At 38.8% G+C, this 19634-nt stretch overlaps 1 protein-coding gene across 3 annotated transcripts; it reads right to left on the bottom strand.

Annotated features, from left to right (window-relative positions):
- DPY30 (dpy-30 histone methyltransferase complex regulatory subunit) lies at nt 1–19092 on the bottom strand. Of its 3 annotated transcripts, none has more exons than XM_021697350.1 (5): nt 18751–19092; nt 10684–10755; nt 10551–10598; nt 3413–3555; nt 1–344 (listed from the first exon to the last, which is right to left on the bottom strand). In XM_021697350.1, the coding sequence occupies exons 2-5, from the start codon at nt 10717–10719 to the stop codon at nt 272–274; spliced, it is 300 nt and encodes a 99-aa protein (XP_021553025.1). In that variant the 5' UTR covers nt 10720–10755; nt 18751–19092; the 3' UTR covers nt 1–271. The 3 variants fall into 3 exon arrangements, with proteins under 3 accessions (XP_021553025.1, XP_021553023.1, XP_021553024.1); XM_021697348.1 differs by lacking the exon at nt 18751–19092 and adding an exon at nt 10995–11101; XM_021697349.1 differs by lacking the exon at nt 18751–19092 and adding an exon at nt 10856–11067.
- Between the last annotated feature and the right edge of the window lie 542 nt (nt 19093–19634).

The following is a 19634-nucleotide window of genomic DNA, read 5'->3' on the forward strand; positions in this document are numbered from 1 at the left end:
TGACGCTTTAACAGTTTATTTTGAAGGTCATTTTAAAAACAAAGTTAAAGACAATCTGAGAAAAAATTGCACAGAATACACTCATTAAATAAGTATGGTGATTAAATCAAAATAAGGGATATATGTTTTCTTCTGTAATTCCGGAAATAAGTTCTGTTGTCCTGAAGGTTCTTATACTTCCAAAAAGGGGGGAAAATCATGGCAATTAAAGCTGCCTCTTAATCATGTAAATCTACAGTAGAAACCAAATTTTTCTGTTCTTCCCAATAAGTCAGTTTCGATCTTCAAACTGTGCCTTGTTTTTTAAAAGATATGATGCTAGAAATTCAATGGGATTTGGTGGTCTGTAAGGGAAAAGAAATCCAAAATTTAGAAATTTATATTCTAAGTGTATTAACTTAAATGTATTGTTCCATAACAGAAACACATCTTTTTCAGATTAATTTTCATTTTATACTCAAAGGCTATTTGTGGTAAATACAGTTAAGTAAAACAGGCAAGTAAGTTAGTCAACAACATAGTTAAAAGAGACTGAAAGTTTGGTATGGCTTAAATCTGGTTATAAACACAATTCTAAAACACAAGTTTCAAAAATGTAATTTTTGACAATGGGATGACGATTACCCAGGGGGGATAATGACTTAAAGGGGTCATGAGGGAGAATTCTGGGGTCCTGACAGTATTCATTTCTTGATCTGAGTGCAAGTTATGTGGATATGTCTAGATTCTGAAAATTCATCAAACCATACACCTATGATACGCACAATTTTTCCGCAGGTATTACCCTTCAATAAGAGTACAAAAACAATATGGGAAAATGGCTGTAGCATCACTGAGACAAGTGGATCAACACCCGAAAAACTAATCAAAGGATTCAATATTCATTTGGACAAGTACTGGTATGTTTCTTTTTAAAAAGGCACCTCTAGGGATGCCTGGGTAGCTCGGTCAGTTAAGCGTCTGCCTTTGGCTCAGGTCATGATCCCAGGGTACTGGGATCAAGTCCCACACTGGGCTCCTTGCTCAGCAGGGAGCCTGCTTCTCCCTCTGCCTGCCGCTCCCCCTGCTTGTGCCCTGTCTCTCTTTCTCTCTCTGACAAGTAAATAAAATCTTTAAAAAAAAAGAAAAAAAAGGCACCTCTATTTTACTTCAAATACTTAAATCACTAATAGTTCTAATATTGCTACCACACAGTGCAACTGAGAAGTTAAACATATTTTAAAATCAAGAGGTAGTAAGGGCATCTGGGTGGCTCATTCGGTTAAGCATTGGCCTTTGGCTCAGGTCATGATCCCAGGGTCCTGGGTCTCTGGTCAACAGAAGCCTGCTTCTCCCTCTCCCTCTGCCTACTGCTCTGCCTACTTGTGCTTTCTCTCTCTCTCTCTAGCTCTGTCAAATAAATAAATAAGATCTTTAAAAAAAAAATTAAGTGGTGGGAGAATGAGGAACTGGAGGAAGGTGGTCAAAAGGAACACACTTCCAGTTCCAAGACGAGTAAGCACCAGGGCTATGATGTACGCTACAATGACCACAGCTAACACTGCTGTGTGACAGACAGCAAAGTTGTTGAGGGAAGGACCTAAGAGTTGTCATCACAAGGAGAATTTCTTTTTATTTCTTTTTTCCTTTTTATTGCATCTGTGTAAGATGATGGATGTTAACTAAACCCACTGTGGTTATCATTTCACAATATATGTAAATCAAACCACTATGCTATATGCCTTAGGCTTATACAGTTGATATATGTCAATTATTTCTCAATAAAACTAGGAAAAATGTTAACAAAAGATATAGTCATATTTATCACTTTTCCATAAATTATTCTTGCTGAGAAAACAAGTTGAAAGATGAAAAGTTGGGGGAATCAGCTATTTAAAATCCTACTATGAAAAGGCATATTTAGGGGCGCCTGGGTGGCTCAGTCATTGAGTGTCTGCCTTCAGCTCGGGTCGTGGTCCCAGGGTCCTGGGATCGAGCCCCACATCTGGCTCCCTGCTCGGCGGGAGGCCTGCTTCTCCCCCTCCCTCTCCCCCCCGCTTGTGTTCCCTTTCTCGCTGTCTCTCTCTCTCTGTTGAAAAATAAATAAAATCTAGAAAAAAAAAAAAAGAAAGAAAAGGCATATTTAGAATTAATTTACAATGATCTCAAAACATTCCCTTAGCATTTTAAACAGTCTTTTGAACTGCCTAGACATAAACAATTTTTCACATAATATTTATGATTCATTTCATGAATAATTTTGCCAGAATTCCTTACTTAAAAAGTGTATTTACTAATAGCATGTTACTTTAAAACTTCAAATTTTTCCTTCCAGCATTTAAAGCAATATTCATAATTCCCCTGTATCGACCTTCTGTAGATAAAGAACCAAAAAATATATAAAAGATGCCCATATTTTAATTGACAGTATTAGAGCCAAGACATATCCTGCAGTCATAAACAAATTCTATTTTATACACATAACCAATATTTTTCTTATTGGATTTGCTTATACAAAAAAACTTAGGTAGAATCATAAGGAAAAAACATGTACAGAAAAAAACTGTAATGTTGCTAACAAAGAAATACAAATCAAAAGAGCTTGGCAAGAAAAGTTTATAATAATACTGATGCTGTTGATGTTATGATAGTGGGAGAAATTTAAGGATAAACTTTTGGACAGAAAAGTGTTTTTATGTGTCAAACACTGTAATAGTCATGTTCCTCAAACTAGCAAATCAACTCTTGGAAATTTATCCTAAGAAAGTAATTAAAGGGGTGCCTGGGTGGCTCAGTCGTTAGGCATCTGCCTTCGGCTCAGGTCATGATCCCAGGGTCCTGGGATCGAGCCCCGCATCGGGCTCCCTGCTCAGCGGGGAGCCTGCTTCTCCCTCTCCCACTCCCCCTGCAGTGTTCCCTCTCTCGCTGTCTCTGTCAAATTAATAAATAAAATCTTTAAAAAAGTAATTAAACAAAGTCAAAAGAGGCATGAAAACATATAAATTGCCTGCTAACCTAGATTAACAAAGGAAATTGGACCTAAGAGTTCAACAACGAGAAAATGGCTAAATTAATTGTGGTATTGTTATAATTAAATTATAATCACAAAGGCTATGCAGAGATATGGAAAAAGTTTTATGTTATAATATTAAGTACAAAGGACATATAAAATTACATGTATACCATGATTACAAAGCTTTACAAATATGCAGATGATCTAACACTAGAAGAGAGAAATGAAAGTGTCTGAATGGATGATATTATGGCTGACTTACTTTTTTTTAACTCTAATATCCACAAATTTCTTAAATTTTATAAATAACACAACTAATATTCCTTTTTTTCTCTTTTTTTTAAACTAGTGATATTTCAATTAGGGAAGTCTTTATTTAGCTTTCTCTGGTAACTCCATTTGCAGACACTATTATCTTACCTTTCTTTTGCAAGCACAGCAAGTCCCTGTAATAAAATAGGCACAACTGTCTGATCCAGGTAGGCACGAGTTGGCAAAGACTGGAGATCCACTTTCTGTTTTGATGACTTTTCTGCATTCATCTTCTCATTGTCTACTATCCTCTAGTAGATTCAAAAAACATGCATGTATATTACAAATAACTAGATTATTTTGAGTGGTAAACAAAAATTAATGGAAATATGACACTAATAGAAAAGACAAATCAATGACTAGAGAGCTGATATTGAACAGCAAATCTCTCTGCCAAAATAAAATCAGACCAGTCTCGAAATTCCATTTAAACTTTTTCTCTCTGAAGGCAACATAGTATCTCATTCTTTTATTTACTTATTTTAATTAAGTAGGCTCCACACCCAATGTGGGGCTTGAACTCAGGAGCCTGAGATCAAGCACTACATACTCTACCGACTGAATAAGCCACACACCCCAGTATCTCCTGATCCTACTCTTTCTCCCTTTCTTTTTGCCTGTTTAGGAGTAAATACAAGTGCTTTCTCTTTTTTTCATAAGAATACCTTCTTACACTATGCTTCAAAAATCTGGACAGGACACTAAGTAGCACTGAACCACACTGAGAAAGCTAGACCTGTTTCAATTTTTTCATCACAGTATCAAGGACAAAGACTCACTTTGGTACTAAAGGTCTGTAACACTTCTGTAACATTTGCTAAACTCTCTTCTTAACAGAGAGCAGGCTTCAGGCTCAGAGCTTTCCAATGGCAACAGAATATAGCTAAAATTTTTTTACCACCATTTTATATTCACTGTTTTCATTTTTATGGTTATCCTCTATCAAAATTAGAATGCTTTTCCCTTTGTTTCTTTTTTAAAGAAATGCATTCGTGATTTTTAAAAGTGAACAGAATCAAGAAAAAATATTAAGTAAACGAAGGCCAAAAAATGGGGGAATTACTAATATGGAAAAGATGATTAATGTGATATTTAAATGATGTTTAAGAAACAACTTATACTTTCTACTCCTAAGAACCCCCAAATTTTAGGTCTTTGACATATATTCATCTAACATCCAGAGCATCAAACACGGCTTTACTGAAAAACTTTGCATTCTTTTACAAATCAACCATTTTTTTTTTAAAGATTTTATTTATTTATTTGAGACAGAGAGAATGAGAGAGAAAGAGAGAGCACATGAGAGGGGGAAGGGTCAGAGGGAGAAGCAGGCTCCCTGCCGAGCAGAGAGCCTGATGCGGGACTTGATCCAGGGACTCCAGGATCATGACCTGAGCCGAAGGCAGTCGCTTAACCAACCGAGCCACCCAGGCGCCCACAAATCAACCATTTTAGAAACTTAGAAATAAGTGCCTATCTAAAAGGCAAAATATTATTAAGAACATTTTCATTTAAATGAACTTTTGGGGGCGCCTGGGTGGCTCAGCCGGCTAAGTGACTAAGCATCTGCCTTCGGCTCAGGTCATGGTCCTAGGGTCCTGGGATTGAGCCCCACATCAGGCTCCCCGCTCAATGGGGAGTCTGCTTCTCCTTCTCTCTGTAACCCTCCCCTTGCTTGTGCTCCCTCACTCTCTCTCAAATGAATAAATTTTTAAAAATAAAATAAAATAAATGAACTTTCAGGGCACCTGGCTCGTTCAGCTGGTGGAGCGTGCAACTCTTGATCTAGGGGTTGTGGGTTTGAGCCCCACATTGGGTGAAGAGATTACTTAAAAATAAAATCACTAAAAAACCCTCAACTTTAACTTCAATCATACTCAAACTGGATATAAATGAGTCAACAACAACAAACAAACATCCGCTAGACTTAATTTTTTAGACAATTTTATTTTATAAAAAGTGATAAAAAAACTTTAATCATATGTCTAAAATGTGTATATATATATACCATGGTTTCCAAAGATAGTTCCCACAACTATGTCTGCCAACTACTCTAAGTTCGCTCATTTTCCATCTTATTTTGAGACAAGACAATAATGCTCTATACTTAACTAATGGTAAAATAGTTATTTACTTGCTCATGGATTAACAAATTTATTGCTCCTTGGTAAATTTCAACAGATAATACCCATATATGACAAAAACTAGTCAGTTACATGACATTCCAATGCCTTCAATAAGAAAGAGCAACACCTGAACAACTCCTATAGATCTTATAATAAACCCCTTGACCAAATCCTCATTTTTTTATTCAAAAAAAATTTTTTTAAAGATTTTATTTATTTGACAGAGAGAGACACAGCGAGAGAGGGAACACAAGCAGGGGGAGTGGGAGAGGGAGAAGCAGGCTTCCCGCCGAGCAGGGAGCCCGATGCGGGGGCTCGATCCCAGGACTCTGGGATCACAACCTGAGCCGAAGGCAGACGCTTAATGACTGAGCCACCCAGGCACCCCTTTTCATTCAAATATTTAATGAATATCTACTATGTGCCAACTTCCATGCTTAAGCCCAAATCCTGAATTAATCTAAAAATATATATATAAATTACCCCCCTCAAAAGGTAAAAGGTGTTAATGGTATACAACAATGATCACAAAAAATGGGAAAAAAATAAGGGGAGCTCTAGGATTGTCCCAGCTTACTGCTTCCTGCCTAGAAAACTTATAGGAGGCAATGCAGAGAGAAAAGCAGAGCCCAGCAGTCTCCCTGAGCTGAGAAGCCAGACTTGAAACTTCAGGGAGATCAAGACAACTAGAATTTGCAGGACAGAGTACTGCAGAGTGCATGGAGAGGAGAGAGATGTGCAGAAAGAGACTAAAGAGATCAGTGCATGCATAACAGTAAATTACCCAAGGCCAAGGAAAAAAACACCTGGAAAGAGCAGGAGACATAATCCCTGCAGCTCATACAAGGCCAGGAATAGTTCATGTTCCTGTGACCCAAAATTGGAAAACTGGGTAATACATGGAGCACTGGGGAAGATGAAAGAGGAGGATATTAGGCCTAAATTAAAGGCTGGTCTTGTTCTACCTAACAAAGCTTAAAGCAAACCTCAAAAGAATCAAATTGTTTCTCAGTAACTTAAGTGTGTCCTAGAACAAAGCTCAAGAATGTTTGAAGGGGGGTGCCTGGGTGGCTCAGTTGGTTGAGCGACTGCCTTACGGCTCAGGTCATGATCCTGGAGTCCCAGGATGGCGTCCCGAGTCAGGCTCCCTGCTCAGTAGGGAGTCTGCTTCTCCCTCTGACCCACCCCCTTCTCGTGCTCTCTCTCTCTCTCTCTCAAATGAAAAAAAAAATCTTAAAAAAAAAAAGAATGTTTGAAGGAATACAAAAATAACCAGTACCCAACAAGGTAAAATGCACAATGCCCAGCCTCCAAAAAGAAATCATCATGCAGGCAAAGAAGCAGGATATGCTACCCATAATGAGGAAAAAATTCAATTCACAGAATAGACCCAGAAATGATACAGATGATAGAACAGGCAATGCCATTAACCAGTTTTGGTTTTTTTTTAAGATTTTATTTATTTATTGGCTAGAGAGAGAGAGAGTGGGCGAGAGAGAATGAGCAAGAGCACAAGCAGGGGGAGCTGCAGGCAGAGGGAGAAGCAGGCTCCCTGCTGAGCAAGAAGCCCGATGCGGGACTTGATCTCAGAGCCCTGGGATCTTGACCTGAGCCAAAGGGAGCCGCTTAACCGACTGAGCCACCCAGGCGTCCCCATTAACCAGTTATTATAACATCTTCCACACCTTCAGAAGGGAGAGGAAAATATAAGTTTAAAGAGTACTTAAAAATATTTGAAGAGGGACGCCCGGGTGGCTCAGTCGGTTAAGCGTCTGCCTTCAGCTCAGGTCATGATCCCAGGGTCCTGGGATCGAGTCCCGCATCGGGCTCCCTGCTCCGCGGGGAGCCTGCTTCTCCCTCTGCCTCTGTCTCTCTCTCTGTCTCTCATGAATAAATAAATAAATAAATAAAATCTTTAAAAAAAAAAATTTGAAGAAATAATGGCTGAAATTTTTCCAAATTTCATGAAAATTCTAAACACATAGATCCAAGAAACTCGATGAATCCTGAGCAAAAGATGCGTATTTTTTTTAAAAACCTACACGAAGACATACCATAATCGAATTATTTAAAAGCTGTAATAAAATCGTAAAAGCACCAAAAGAAGACACATTAAGTATGAAGAAGCAAAGAAAGAAGTGACTGCAGATTTCCTGTCAGAAACAGTGTCAGCCAAAAAGACGGTGGAGCAAATCTATACCCAGCAAAAATATCTCAAGAATAAAGACCAAAGGGCGCCTGGGTGGCTCAGTTGGTTAAGCGACTGCCTTCAGCTCAGGTCATGATCCTGGAGTCCCGGGATCGAGTCCCGCATCAGGCTCCCTGCTGAGCAGGGGGTCTGCTTCTCCCTCTGCCCTCTTCCCTCTTGTGCTCTCTGTCTCTCATTCTCTCTCTCTCAAATAAATAAATAAAATCTTTAAAAAAAAAAAAAATATTTAAAAAAAAAAAAAAAAAAGGACAAAATAATGACTTTTTCAGACATTCAAAAGCTTGAAGAATTCCTTACCAGCAGACCTATACTACAAGAAATGTTAAAAGAAGCCCTTAAGGCAGAAGGAAATCTGGATCTACACAAAAGAATGCAGAGTCAAGGGGCATCTGGGTAGCTCAGTCAGTTAAGCATCTGCCTTTGGCTCTGGTCATGATCCTGGCGTTCCAGGATCAAGCCCCACATTGAGCTCCCTGCTCAGCAGAGAGCTTGCTTCTCCCTCTCCCTCTGCTGCTCCCCCTGCTTGCGAGCACATGCTCTCACTCTCACTGTCAAATAAATAAAATCTTAATTAAAAAAAAAAAAGAATGAAGAGTCAAGATGGCAAATATGGTAAATGGTACATATGTGGGTAAATGTGAAATATTCCTTTCTCTTATTGTTTAAATCTCTTTAAAGATAATTAACCTTTTAAAGAAAAAATAAAAATAATGAACTACAGAATTTATAACATAAGTAGAAGTAAAATATGTAACAACAGTACAAAGGCCAGTTGAGAGAAAATGGGAGAATACTGTTGTAAGTTTGGTGGTTTCTGTTTGTGTTTTTTTTAAGATTGATTTATTTATTTATTTTAAGAGAGAGAACGAGCAGGGGGAAGGGCAGAGGAAGAGAATCCTTCAAGCGGACTCCCTGCTGAACAAGGAGCCCGACCGGGGGCTGGATCCCACAACCCAAGAGATCATGACCTAAGCTGAAACCAAGAGTCCGACGCTCAACCGACTGAGCCACCCTCAACCTAATGAGCCACCCAGGCGCCCTTGTTGTAAGGTTTTTATACTATACACAAAAAGAAATAATACCACTTGAAGGTAAATTGTGAAGTTAGACTTGCATGCTATAAACCGTAAAGCAAGCACCTAAAAAGAAATTATAACTTATAAGCCAATAAAGGAAATAAAACGGAATAAGAGAAAAAGTATCATCTATAGAGTAGTGGTTTTCAGGTTTTCAAATACCACAACAAATTAAAAATTACACTATGAACAAAGGGACTGATATAGGGATGTTAACTCTATTTTGCCAAGTAAAAACTTACGAATAAATAAACTATTATTTTACTACCACCATTAATTCACAAAGAATGGGCATTTTAAAATTATAGAAGCAGGAAGACCAATCACCAAATAATGTGTCATTATCAAACACTCCCTCCTCTCATTTTTTTCTCACTTTACCATGGAAATTGGTCTGAGGACTTGAAAGAAAGCCTTTGGGAATCACTGCTCTAATGTATTATGACTCTGCCTTCATATACAAGCACCATCAGACTGCTGATGAGGCGTCTGGGTGGCTTAGTCGTTAGGCATCTGCTTTTGGCTCAGGTCATGATCCCAGAGTCCTGGGATCAAGCCCCAAGTCGAGCTCCCGCGAGCTCCCTGCTTGGTGGGAAGCCTGCTTCTCCCTCTCCCACTCCCCTTGCCTATGTTCCCTCTCTCACTGTCTCACTCTCTGTCAAATAAATAAAATCTTTAAAAAATAAAAATAAATAAAAAAGAAAAAAAGACTGCTGATGTCTATAAAAAAGTTTCTTAAATAAATAGAACACAAAGTGGTGTAGAGGATCTTCACCAGGTTCAATTAAAGACTACATTATGAAAATAAGTTCTCTTCTTAATACAGATATCAAACCCAGAAACATTCCTAGCAATTTCATAAGGCACAGAGTGGTCATTCCACATGCCAGGCAACTCAAGATCATCAACACAATTTAAATGTACCACAAAAATGTCAACCTGCCTGGCTTTAACACATGGCCCTCCACTTACTTCCTGATGACCTTACACAAATTACTCAATTTCTCCGAGCTTTACAGGACTGAAGAGACATGCAAATTACTTAGCAGTGTACCTGGCACACAGTAAAAGTAAAGAAATACTAGCAGCTGTTACTATTATTACTCTGCTTGGAAATACTCCTTCCCACATTTATCTAAGCTTAATCACTGGCAATGTCTCCGCACTTTGTCCCCCAATAAAACACACACATCTCCCAGACACCTCTATTTTCCTAACATATCCCACCCAGCTTTGGCTAATTCATTTGTCCTAGCATTTATTCATTCATTTACAAAACAACTTCTACTTTTAAACAACCTCCTAGCACTTATATGAAAAAGCTCTAAGAAAATATATCTTCTTTTGTATGTTTTTCACATATGTTCTTTGAATTCAGACTTAACTGTGTAAGGCAAAAACAATGTCTATTACGTGTGTTATAGATTCCAATGGCATCTACTACTGAACGCAAAATCAACATTTATTAAATATTGACTCAACCAGCACACTATTCTGTTACAAAGACAATGGGTGTAATTTTAATGTGCAGTTTTTCCAAAACATATCCCAACAGATTCATTAATACCCACCAAGCAAAACGACTGTCTCCATTAGTAATGCATGTTTGTTTCTATCACTTTCAGAAGTTCAACCTCTTGACTCAAAACTAATTTGAATCTGTATACCACGAAGTATTAGTACCGCTAATAAAACAGGCTACCCATAATTTGATACTATTTAGTTCATGCCGATAAAGTTTTCCCTTGTGCAAAGCAACCTAGTAAAAATGGATCCCAAGTTTTCTCCAGCTCGTAAGAGACGTTCAGATACGCATTAAGAACCGGGCGAATTACCTCGACATTGTCTGTAAGACCGTACTCAGAGTGAGGGTTTTCTGCAACCTAGAAAACAAAACACAGGTCACTGAGACGTGAGCCACCCCTTCTTGCTACACACCGCCACCCTGAAGCCAGGGCCTCCTGGTACCTGCGTCTGTCCCTCCAGCATCTGCTCTGGCTCCATGGCGGACCCTGCAAGTCACAATCCCCGGAAACCAGTCTTGGAAAACAAGAAGAACCGTGAGTTAACCGGGAGATTTCAACATGAAGATGCCAGGATGGAGTCCAGCCCAGCCCCCGACCCCGCCCCTCACCCCCACCTGGGCGCGGGAGCACCCGGAGCAGTAGAGGAGCAAGGTGGGACAGTCCAAGACAGGGCGCCCGCATCAGGTCCGGAAGCTCCGCAGTTGTCCCAAGAACCTAGAAGAGGTGAGGAAGGGGGGAAAGGGAGCTGATTACCCGCGCCCAAGCCGCTGGTTCTTAAGAGCCCTGCACCGCGCCACCAACTCCCAGCACAAACCGCTTCGGCCGTAAGTGACGGATGTCGCACAACTGCCGCGCCTGCGCAGAACTCCTCAGTGGGTCTGGGGCGGGGAGGGATTGGGACCCTGTCCTGAGTCTGTATCGCCTTGTGTGGTCAACAAAGTGTCCTGGCCGAAACCTGGCCCCGAAGGTTGCGGGAGACTAGTTCTTCAACCTGCCTACCCAAGGCAAGCGCCGCCCCAACTGCAGACACAGTGACCACCGCAGCTGGCAGGGGTTCGGCCCGCGCAGCCCGCAGAGCTGCCTGAAACCTCCTGCGGAAGGTCTTCAGCGCGGAAGCGAAATCATCCATTTCGCTGGGTGATTCTTATTAAAAAATCAAACCTAATCTAAGCAGTCTACGAAAGAATGTCAGTGTTTTACTCTAAAAAGGTGGGGGAAGAAGAAATGTTGGGGATTTCATGGTAAGCTTTGATCATTCCTTAAATCTGTGAATATGCGATGTTAATGCTACCTGACATTTGTATCAAAGTTAGCAAAAAGCAACTGGCTTTCCAAAGTGTGATACTGTTGATACTATTGTATTTGTAAAAAAACACAAAAGATAATTTGCCTCCTACGTACTATTCGTAAATAGCAAACAGGATTGTTCTAATTACAATAAATTCCATTTATTTTAATGTAAACACAGGCGATACACTCATTAAAGTTCCTACCTTTAATTCAACAATCCCATTTGTAGTAGCACTTTGTAATATGAAAATTTGAAAACTTCATATTAAATGTTTGGAGACTAAATATGTCATATCAATATAAGGGAATGTAAGCTATTAAAAGTCATGACTAGAAATACAGAAACATTTGTGATTATAACGTTAAGTTTTGAAAACGGTAGAATACAACTTCATTTTGCTACTCTGCAAAAACTGAGCAGATAAAGATCTAAAATAAATTTGTTGGGGCGCCTGGGTGGCTCAGTCGTGAAGTGTCTGCCTTCGGCTCAGGTCATGATCCTAGGGTCCTGGGATCAAGCCCCGCATCGCATTCGGCTCCCTGCTGAAGTGGGGAGCCTGCTTCTCTCTCCTGCTTCTCTCTCCCCACTCCTCCTGCTTGTGTACCCTCTCTCGCTGTGTCTCTCTGTCAAATAAATAAATAAAACCTTTAAAAATTTTTATTTAGGAACTAGACTTGTGGGTACGTTTTTAAAGTTTAATTTTGTAATGGATACTTGATTAGTACTGTAATTGATGACAGTTAACATGGCACTTTGAGGATTTTTCATGTAGGACTGATGGAAAGATGTGGATGCATATGTACAAGATATAGAAATTTACTAGTACATATATTAACTCAAGATTAAATGCTTTTCAGGAGTGGGAAATAACAGCAAATAAGTTTAGAGAATACTTGGGGAAACTTAAGAGAATAGTTATGTGCATTGCTATATTATCATATATTCATACATTTCCCAATACATCGTAGACACTCAAATATTTCCAAATCCAGAAAGTAACTGAGAGCTGCTAATTTATATTTTCTAAGTACTGACAGTTTCAGTAAAATGGGAAGCTAGACTGAGCTTCTTCAAGACAGGGACCTTGTCTTATTTAACTTAGTACTTCACACAGTGCCTAGTACATCATAAGGTTCACAACATATATGGATTTGATTCATAATCAAAACTGAATATAGATATATATGCTGACACTACTAAAGGCTATATATAATTTATGTATGTATGTGTGTGTAAGATACATACATATATGATTACCAAAGGGAGCAGCACAGAACAATTAACTATCAACCAGGTTTCTCTCAATCTAGAAAACACTTATAAAAGTGGTTTACAAAAAAGCTTCACCAAATTTTTTACATTTACAACTTATTGAAAAATTCAGAGAACAAGCCATCACAGAAGAGAGATGGGAGGGGAAAAATGACAGCTAGAAATGATGTAAATGGATTAGCAAGAAAATGATAGGAAGTATAAGGTTAATTGAAGATACTGCAGAATGCTGAGTTCTTATACGAACTTAAAGATTCTGAAGAGGATGGGCCCTGGGAACTATGATTATGACAGAAATTTGCAATAATGTGTACTCTCTAGAGAGGGATAAATTAAAAGAATGAGAAGAACTCTTGTTTGGACTTGTCATACCAAACTTGGTTCAGGACTCCTCTCATCTGCTTCTATTATGTCTTTTTATTACAGCACTTACCTCATTCTGCCTTATATATTGTTTGCAGTTAAACACAATTAGATTTTTTAGTTCTTCAAAGGCAAAAATCTTATATTCATCTTCATATTTGCTTCTTATATTCAATAAATATTTTTTCAAAAGAAGGGAATTTATAGGGAAGGCAAGCACTTGCACCAAAGCACTACTCTAAACTGTCTTTCTTAGGGCTTTAGGGAGATAGTAGTTTATAGATTCTAGAACTAGGATTCTAGAACTAGAATTCTAGAATCTAGAATAATAAAGAAAAATAACTGTGCTTGACCCCCTTTTTATAGACTTGGTGCAAATTCCATTTATAAAACATTAAACTATTAGACAATACCTATTTAGCAATAATACAGTATATATAGTAAAGAAACACTTGATTTGGGATTAGATGAGTATTAGAACCTGGTTCCTTCACTGTTTACCATGTGGAAGTAAGCAAATAATTTAACTCTTCTGGGCTTCATGTTTTTTCACATATAGATTAGGATAACAATTCTTCATGAAGAGGATCAAATGAGATAAAATAGATGAAACTGCTTTGTGTGAAGCTATATGAATATAAGTGAGACATTCTATTTTATCTGTACCTAACTACTGCTTCGTTATCATAATAATCTACCTTTTTTGTTCCTATTCTTTTTTCTTTTAATTAATTTGTGAGAAAGTGCTCAAATAAAGAACATGATTCATCACACAGTTATACATAAACGTCTTTGCAAAAGAATACATAGAATTTATTGAGTGTAAATGGGCCCTCTGAGAACAGTCTATGGGGAGGCACACCAGCCACCTCTGAAAAAGGCCTAGAAATATATATTCCAGATTTGGTTAATCATTTTCCAAGGAAGTATCTTTTGGTGGCTGATATAAGAAAACAACTACTCTACCCATAGTTCCCTTGTCTCCACTACCAAACCCCAGGCCCAAGCACGCTTACCACTATCATCATCTCAGCAATGTTGGTATACCAAAGAACATGCCAAATGGGCTTTTTATTTTTTTTTAATTTTATTTATTCATCTAACAAAGAGAGACACAGCAAGAGAGGGAACACAAGCAGGGGGAGTGGGAGAGGGAGAAGCAGGCTTCCCGCGAAGCAGGGAGTCCAATGCGGGGCTCGATCCCAGGACCCCAAGACCACGACCAGAGCCGAAGGCAGACGCCTAACAACTGAGCCACCCAGCTGCCCCACCAAATGGGCTTTTTAAATGAATAGAGTGTGTTTGGATTTTTATGATACAGATGTGATCTTAGCAATGAGAGTAATAAAAAAGCTAAACTTACTACAATTCCAATCCCTAAATTGTCCCTTATTTCTTCCATTTCTCATAAGAGGTTGGTTATATTTAGATTTTTTTTTCAAAATTTCCTAAATGATTTTCAATTTCTAAAAGTGTTGATTTTAGGGACACCTGGCTGGTTCATTGGAAGAGTGTGTGACTCTTGATCTCGGGGTCATGAGATTGAGCCCCACATTGGATGTAGAGATTACTTAAAATCTTTAAAGAAAAAAGTGTTGATTATATGCTTTATGTTTTCTTTTTAGAATCCAAATAACTTAAATGTATGTTTATAAATAGGTCATGGGTAATAAGTAATAAGTATAATATATAACTTGGGTATCTTTTATTTTTTTTAAGATTTATATATTTATTCCAGAGAGAGAGAGTGCATACATGAGCCAGAGGAGGGGCAGAGGGAGAAGGAGCTGAGTAGACTCCCAGCTGAGCAGGGAGCCAGGCAGGAGGCTCAATCCCATGACCCCTGGATCATTGGACACTTAACCAACTGAGCCACCCAGGCACCCCTGATATCTTTTAATTTTAAGATACCCAGAGCCATTCCTGTTAATTTATGTTGAAACCATCTCTCTCTCTGTCTCTCTCTTTTTTTTTTTTTTTTGTAATCTCTACACCCAACAAGGGGCTAGAACTCAGGACCCCAAGATCAAGAATCACATACTCTACTGACTGAGCCAGCCAGACACCCTGAAACCTTTTCTTAAAGACAAATATCGGCACCAAAATAGAAATTGGTAGTTATGCCACCTAATTTTAATATCAGATTATTGTGTAAAGTGTTTTTCTTTATAGTATCATTATCAGAATGCATTGCTGATGTATTCATATATGAGAGAGTGCAGAACAAAAATTGAATTAGAAGCCCAACTAGGGGGGCGCCTGGGTGGCTCAGTTGGTTAAGCGACTGCCTTCAGCTCAGGTCGTGATCCTGGAGTCCCGGGATCGAGTCCCACATCGGGCTCCCTGCTCAGCGGGGGGTCTGCTTCTCCCTCTGACCCTCTTCCCTCTCGTGCTCTCTGTCTCTCATTCTCTCTCTCTCAAATAAATAAATAAAATCTTTAAAAAAAAAAAAAAAGAAGCCCAACTAGGTTCAGGTACCTTGTGAAGTGATTTACATATTCTACCACATAATACTGTAATCCCCTTGTAAGGTAGATATAATTATCCCCATAAAATAAGATGATAAAAATTGATTCAGAAAATTGTCAGGGCGCCTAGGTGGCTCAGTCAGTTAAGTGTCCGACTCTTGATCTCAGCTCAGGTCTTGATCTCAGGGTCGTGAGTTCAAGCCCCAGGTTGGGCTCCACACTGGGCATGGAGCCTACTTAAAAAAAAAAGAAAAGAAAATTGTAACATAATGTCACATACTTATATGGCTAGTTGAAAAAAAAATTTTTTTTAAGATTTTATTTATTTGAGAGAGAGAGTGAGAGAGCACAAGCCAGGCGGAGAGGCAGAGGTAGAAGCAGGCTCCCCACTGAGCAGGGAGCCTGATGTGGGGCTCAATCCCAGGACCCTGGGATCATGACCTGAACCAAAGGCAGATGCTTAACCAACTGAGCCACCCACGCACCCTATGGCTAGATGAAATTTCAACCCAGATCCACCTAATTCCAAAGGTTGTGCTCCTGGCTATGCATAAATAGAGGACAAATATATCAGTTAATATGCTTTGGGATTCCAGTAACAAATCCCAACTCCAGTTTGTTAAACAACAACTAAGACTTTTTGAGTAACAACTGAAAATCCCAGTAGTAAAGGGGGTATCTAACAAGGTTTAGTTGTGGCTTTTATACTGTTTCTCTACAGTTTTCTCACCTTCATCTCTATATATCAGCTTCATTCTCAGGCTGCTTTCTCATGGTGAAGAGATCATTGCTAGAAGTACTCAGGACAACATGCTTTCTTTTTCATATTCAGAGACAGAAAGCATCACTTCTCTTAGGTCTACCCATGTACCAAAAGTCTGAACTTTGCTTTGATCTGTCCATCTTGAATCAGTTATTTTGATAAGGTGGGTGTCATGTGTTGACTAGCACAGAGCTGAATGACTGCCCATTCCTGAACAATGACAAGGATGTGACCTGGTAGTAGTTGGTCCCACCCGAACTGTATGAACACCAGGTAATGGGAGAGGATTGGTTCTACAAGAGAAAACCTTAGAATGGGTCGGAAAGGGAAAGAAAGGGAATGGATGCTGAATAGTCCATCAAAAAATATTCACTGTTGGGGCACCTAGGTGGCTCAGTCAGTTAAGTACCCAACTCTTGATTTCAGCACAGGTCATTATCTCATGGTTGTGAGATTGAGCCCCATGACTCAAGGGGCTTAGGATTCTCTCTCCTTCTCCCTCTGCCCCTCCCCATTCTCTCTCTTTCTCAAAAATAAATAAATAAATTCGCTACTGCATGTTATGCAAAGAGTTTAATACAACTTATCATAAAAGGGATAAACTAAAACAGAATTTTCACTTTGACACAGCATTTCTCCTTCTAGGACTTTATCCCATAGAAATACAAAAATGTATGAATAGAAGGAACTTATCATACCATAGTTTTTATGGACAGCAGTAGGAAAATATTGGGAATAGGTTAAATTATGATATCTCAATACAATGGACTACTGTGTAACCACTGAAAAAAATTGAAAAAGATCTATAGATACTGGTATGAAAAACATTTGCTGCATAATTTTATGTGAAAAAATGCATGTTGTAGGAAAGTCTCTCTAGTAAGAATCTGTTTTTGCATGTATATATTTGTATGTGCATAACAAAAAGCCTGGAGAGATATACAACAAAATATTAAGAAGGAAAATGTTGAGGGAAAGTCTTTGCTTTTTCCAAATTTGTGTATTGCTTGAACTTTTTTTCCCAAAAGTATGAATTTGCTTTAAAATAAAAAAGGTAGGGGCACCTGGGTGGCTCAGTCAGTTAAGCATCCAACTCTTGATTTCAGCTCAGGTCATGATCTCAGGGTAGTGGGATCGAGTCTCCTATTGGGCTCATGCTGGGCATGGAGCCTGCTTAAGATTCTCTCTCCCTTTCCCTCTCCCCTCCCCCCCCATCCCATTTGCATGCTCTCAAGCCCTTAAATAAATGAATGAATGAATAAATAAATAATAAAATAAAATAAAAAGGGTAAAAATATTTAGGTAAGTTTTCTGTAATTGGAAAATATGTAGTTTATTCTACATAACACATGCAGGATCGGGGAAGAATATTTATGTGAGTAATGAGTCTAATCAGTTGTATGATAGTATTAAAAGAAAAATCTTCCAGTTCACCCTCCCCTTCACCCAAGTATTTGTGGGTGGTGTGCAGAAAAGAGTTAACAGAGCAGCCTGAGACTGCTGTCCTTAGAAAGTCCTGCTTGCAAGGTTGGTTGGTATCTGGGAATTTGAATGATAAACAGTTCCCTACACAAATACAAAACTTTCCCTAAATGATGAGAGTGGCTTAAACTGTTTGTGCAAACACTATGGTTTCTTTTAAACACCTGCTTTCCTTCTAGGAGTTTGGAATTTTGGTATATCTTAGTCAGAGGGTGCCTACATGATCAGCCCCAGTAAAAACCCAAGCACTGAGTTTGTGATGAGAGTCGTGGTAGACAGTATTACACACATGTTGTCAGAACTCATTGCTGGAGGAATTAAACGTGTCCTGTGTGACTCTACTGAGAGAAGATTCTTGGAAGCTGGCACTTAGTTTTCTCCAGACTTTGCCCCATGTGCCTTTTCCCTTTGCTAATTTTGCTTTGTATCCTTTTGCTGTAATAAATCATAGCTGTAAGTATGACTATATTCTGAGTCCTATGAGTCCTTCTAGCAAATCACCAAGAAGGTGATCTTGGGGATCTTAAACTCTCTCGGGGAATTTAAGATAAATATAAATTACAGTGCCTGCCCTCATAAATTATATTCTGGTTCATTTACTTTAGATATATATACACATATATATGATACATTTAAATGACAGTATAATAGCTGATTAAAGGTTAAGTTGAATGATATAGAGCATAAATTCTGAAGAAATTCAGATGAGGTTGAGATATATGTAAGTAGGGGTCTTTGGAGCAGTAATGACAAAGAATAAGTATTTAAGCACAGCTGGTAGGAGTAGGAGGCTATAACACAGACTGAAACACTAGGAGAGTAAATGGAGAAACTTAGGTATCCTTACCAGAATATAGGATTTGAGCTTACCTGACAAGGTGGAGAGGAGGATCTTAAGGATAAAGAAGGCTTTCTGAAACCACTGCAGTTGGTAGAAACCACTCTTGAAAACAGACAACTCCGTTTACGTGCCCCAACATTCACCTGGTGCTACCAGTTCCCATTACCCTATTTTTCATGAATGCTAGAGTAACAATGCCCTGCCCACCATAAATATAGAAATGTAATACTATATTTCTATAACCAAGTACTTAGAGTGATGATTGAATATACCCTCTGAGAATCTGGACTGCTATTCTAGGGCATTCGTTTCAAATTCTGTATTAACTGCCTCTTCTTCTGCCTCTACAGCATCATAGCTTTAAAATTCAAGTTGAGGGCGCCTGGGTGGCTCAGATGGTTAACGTCTGCCTTCGGCTCAGGTCATGATCTCAGGGTCCTGGGATCGAGTCCCGCATCGGGCTCCCTGCTCCTTGGGAGCCTGCTTCTCCCTCTGCCTTTCTCTCTCGCTCTGTCTCTCATGAATTAAAAAAAAAAAAAAATCTTAAAAAAAAAAAAAATTCAAGTTGAGCAGGTTAGGTAACAATTATACTCTTACACCTACTACTGTTTCAAAACCATGAGCTCATTCACACTTTCACTAGGAACAAATCGTTTGGAAACGAGAGAATCTCAAACTGGTGTCTCAGTTTTGTTTTGGTTTGTTTGTTTTTAAATTTTGAACCAATATCTCCTCAGCCATAGATTCCATATAAAAATTCAGAATTCTGGTATCTCTTGAAACCAGTACGCCACACATTCTTGAAAGGCAAAAATCAGCTACAGCTAAGTAACAGCCAGCCCATTTAAAAAGGGGATGCTACTCTCCAATTTTTCGTAATTTTTATCATTCATATCATACATACATTTTTGAA

This window comes from Neomonachus schauinslandi, chromosome 10 (genome assembly GCF_002201575.2).
Source record: "Neomonachus schauinslandi chromosome 10, ASM220157v2, whole genome shotgun sequence".
Taxonomy (NCBI): Eukaryota; Metazoa; Chordata; class Mammalia; order Carnivora; family Phocidae; genus Neomonachus; species Neomonachus schauinslandi.

Coding starts and splice junctions, on each gene's coding strand:
- DPY30 (XM_021697350.1), bottom strand. CDS start 10,719: ATGGAGCCAGAGCAGATGCTGGAGGGACAGACGCAG. Junction 10,599..10,683: donor TGCTGGAGGGACAGACGCAG/GTACCAGGAGGC, acceptor TTTGTTTTCTAG/GTTGCAGAAAACCCTCACTC. Junction 345..3,412: donor GCTGTGCTTGCAAAAGAAAG/GTAAGATAATAG, acceptor TTTCCCTTACAG/ACCACCAAATCCCATTGAAT.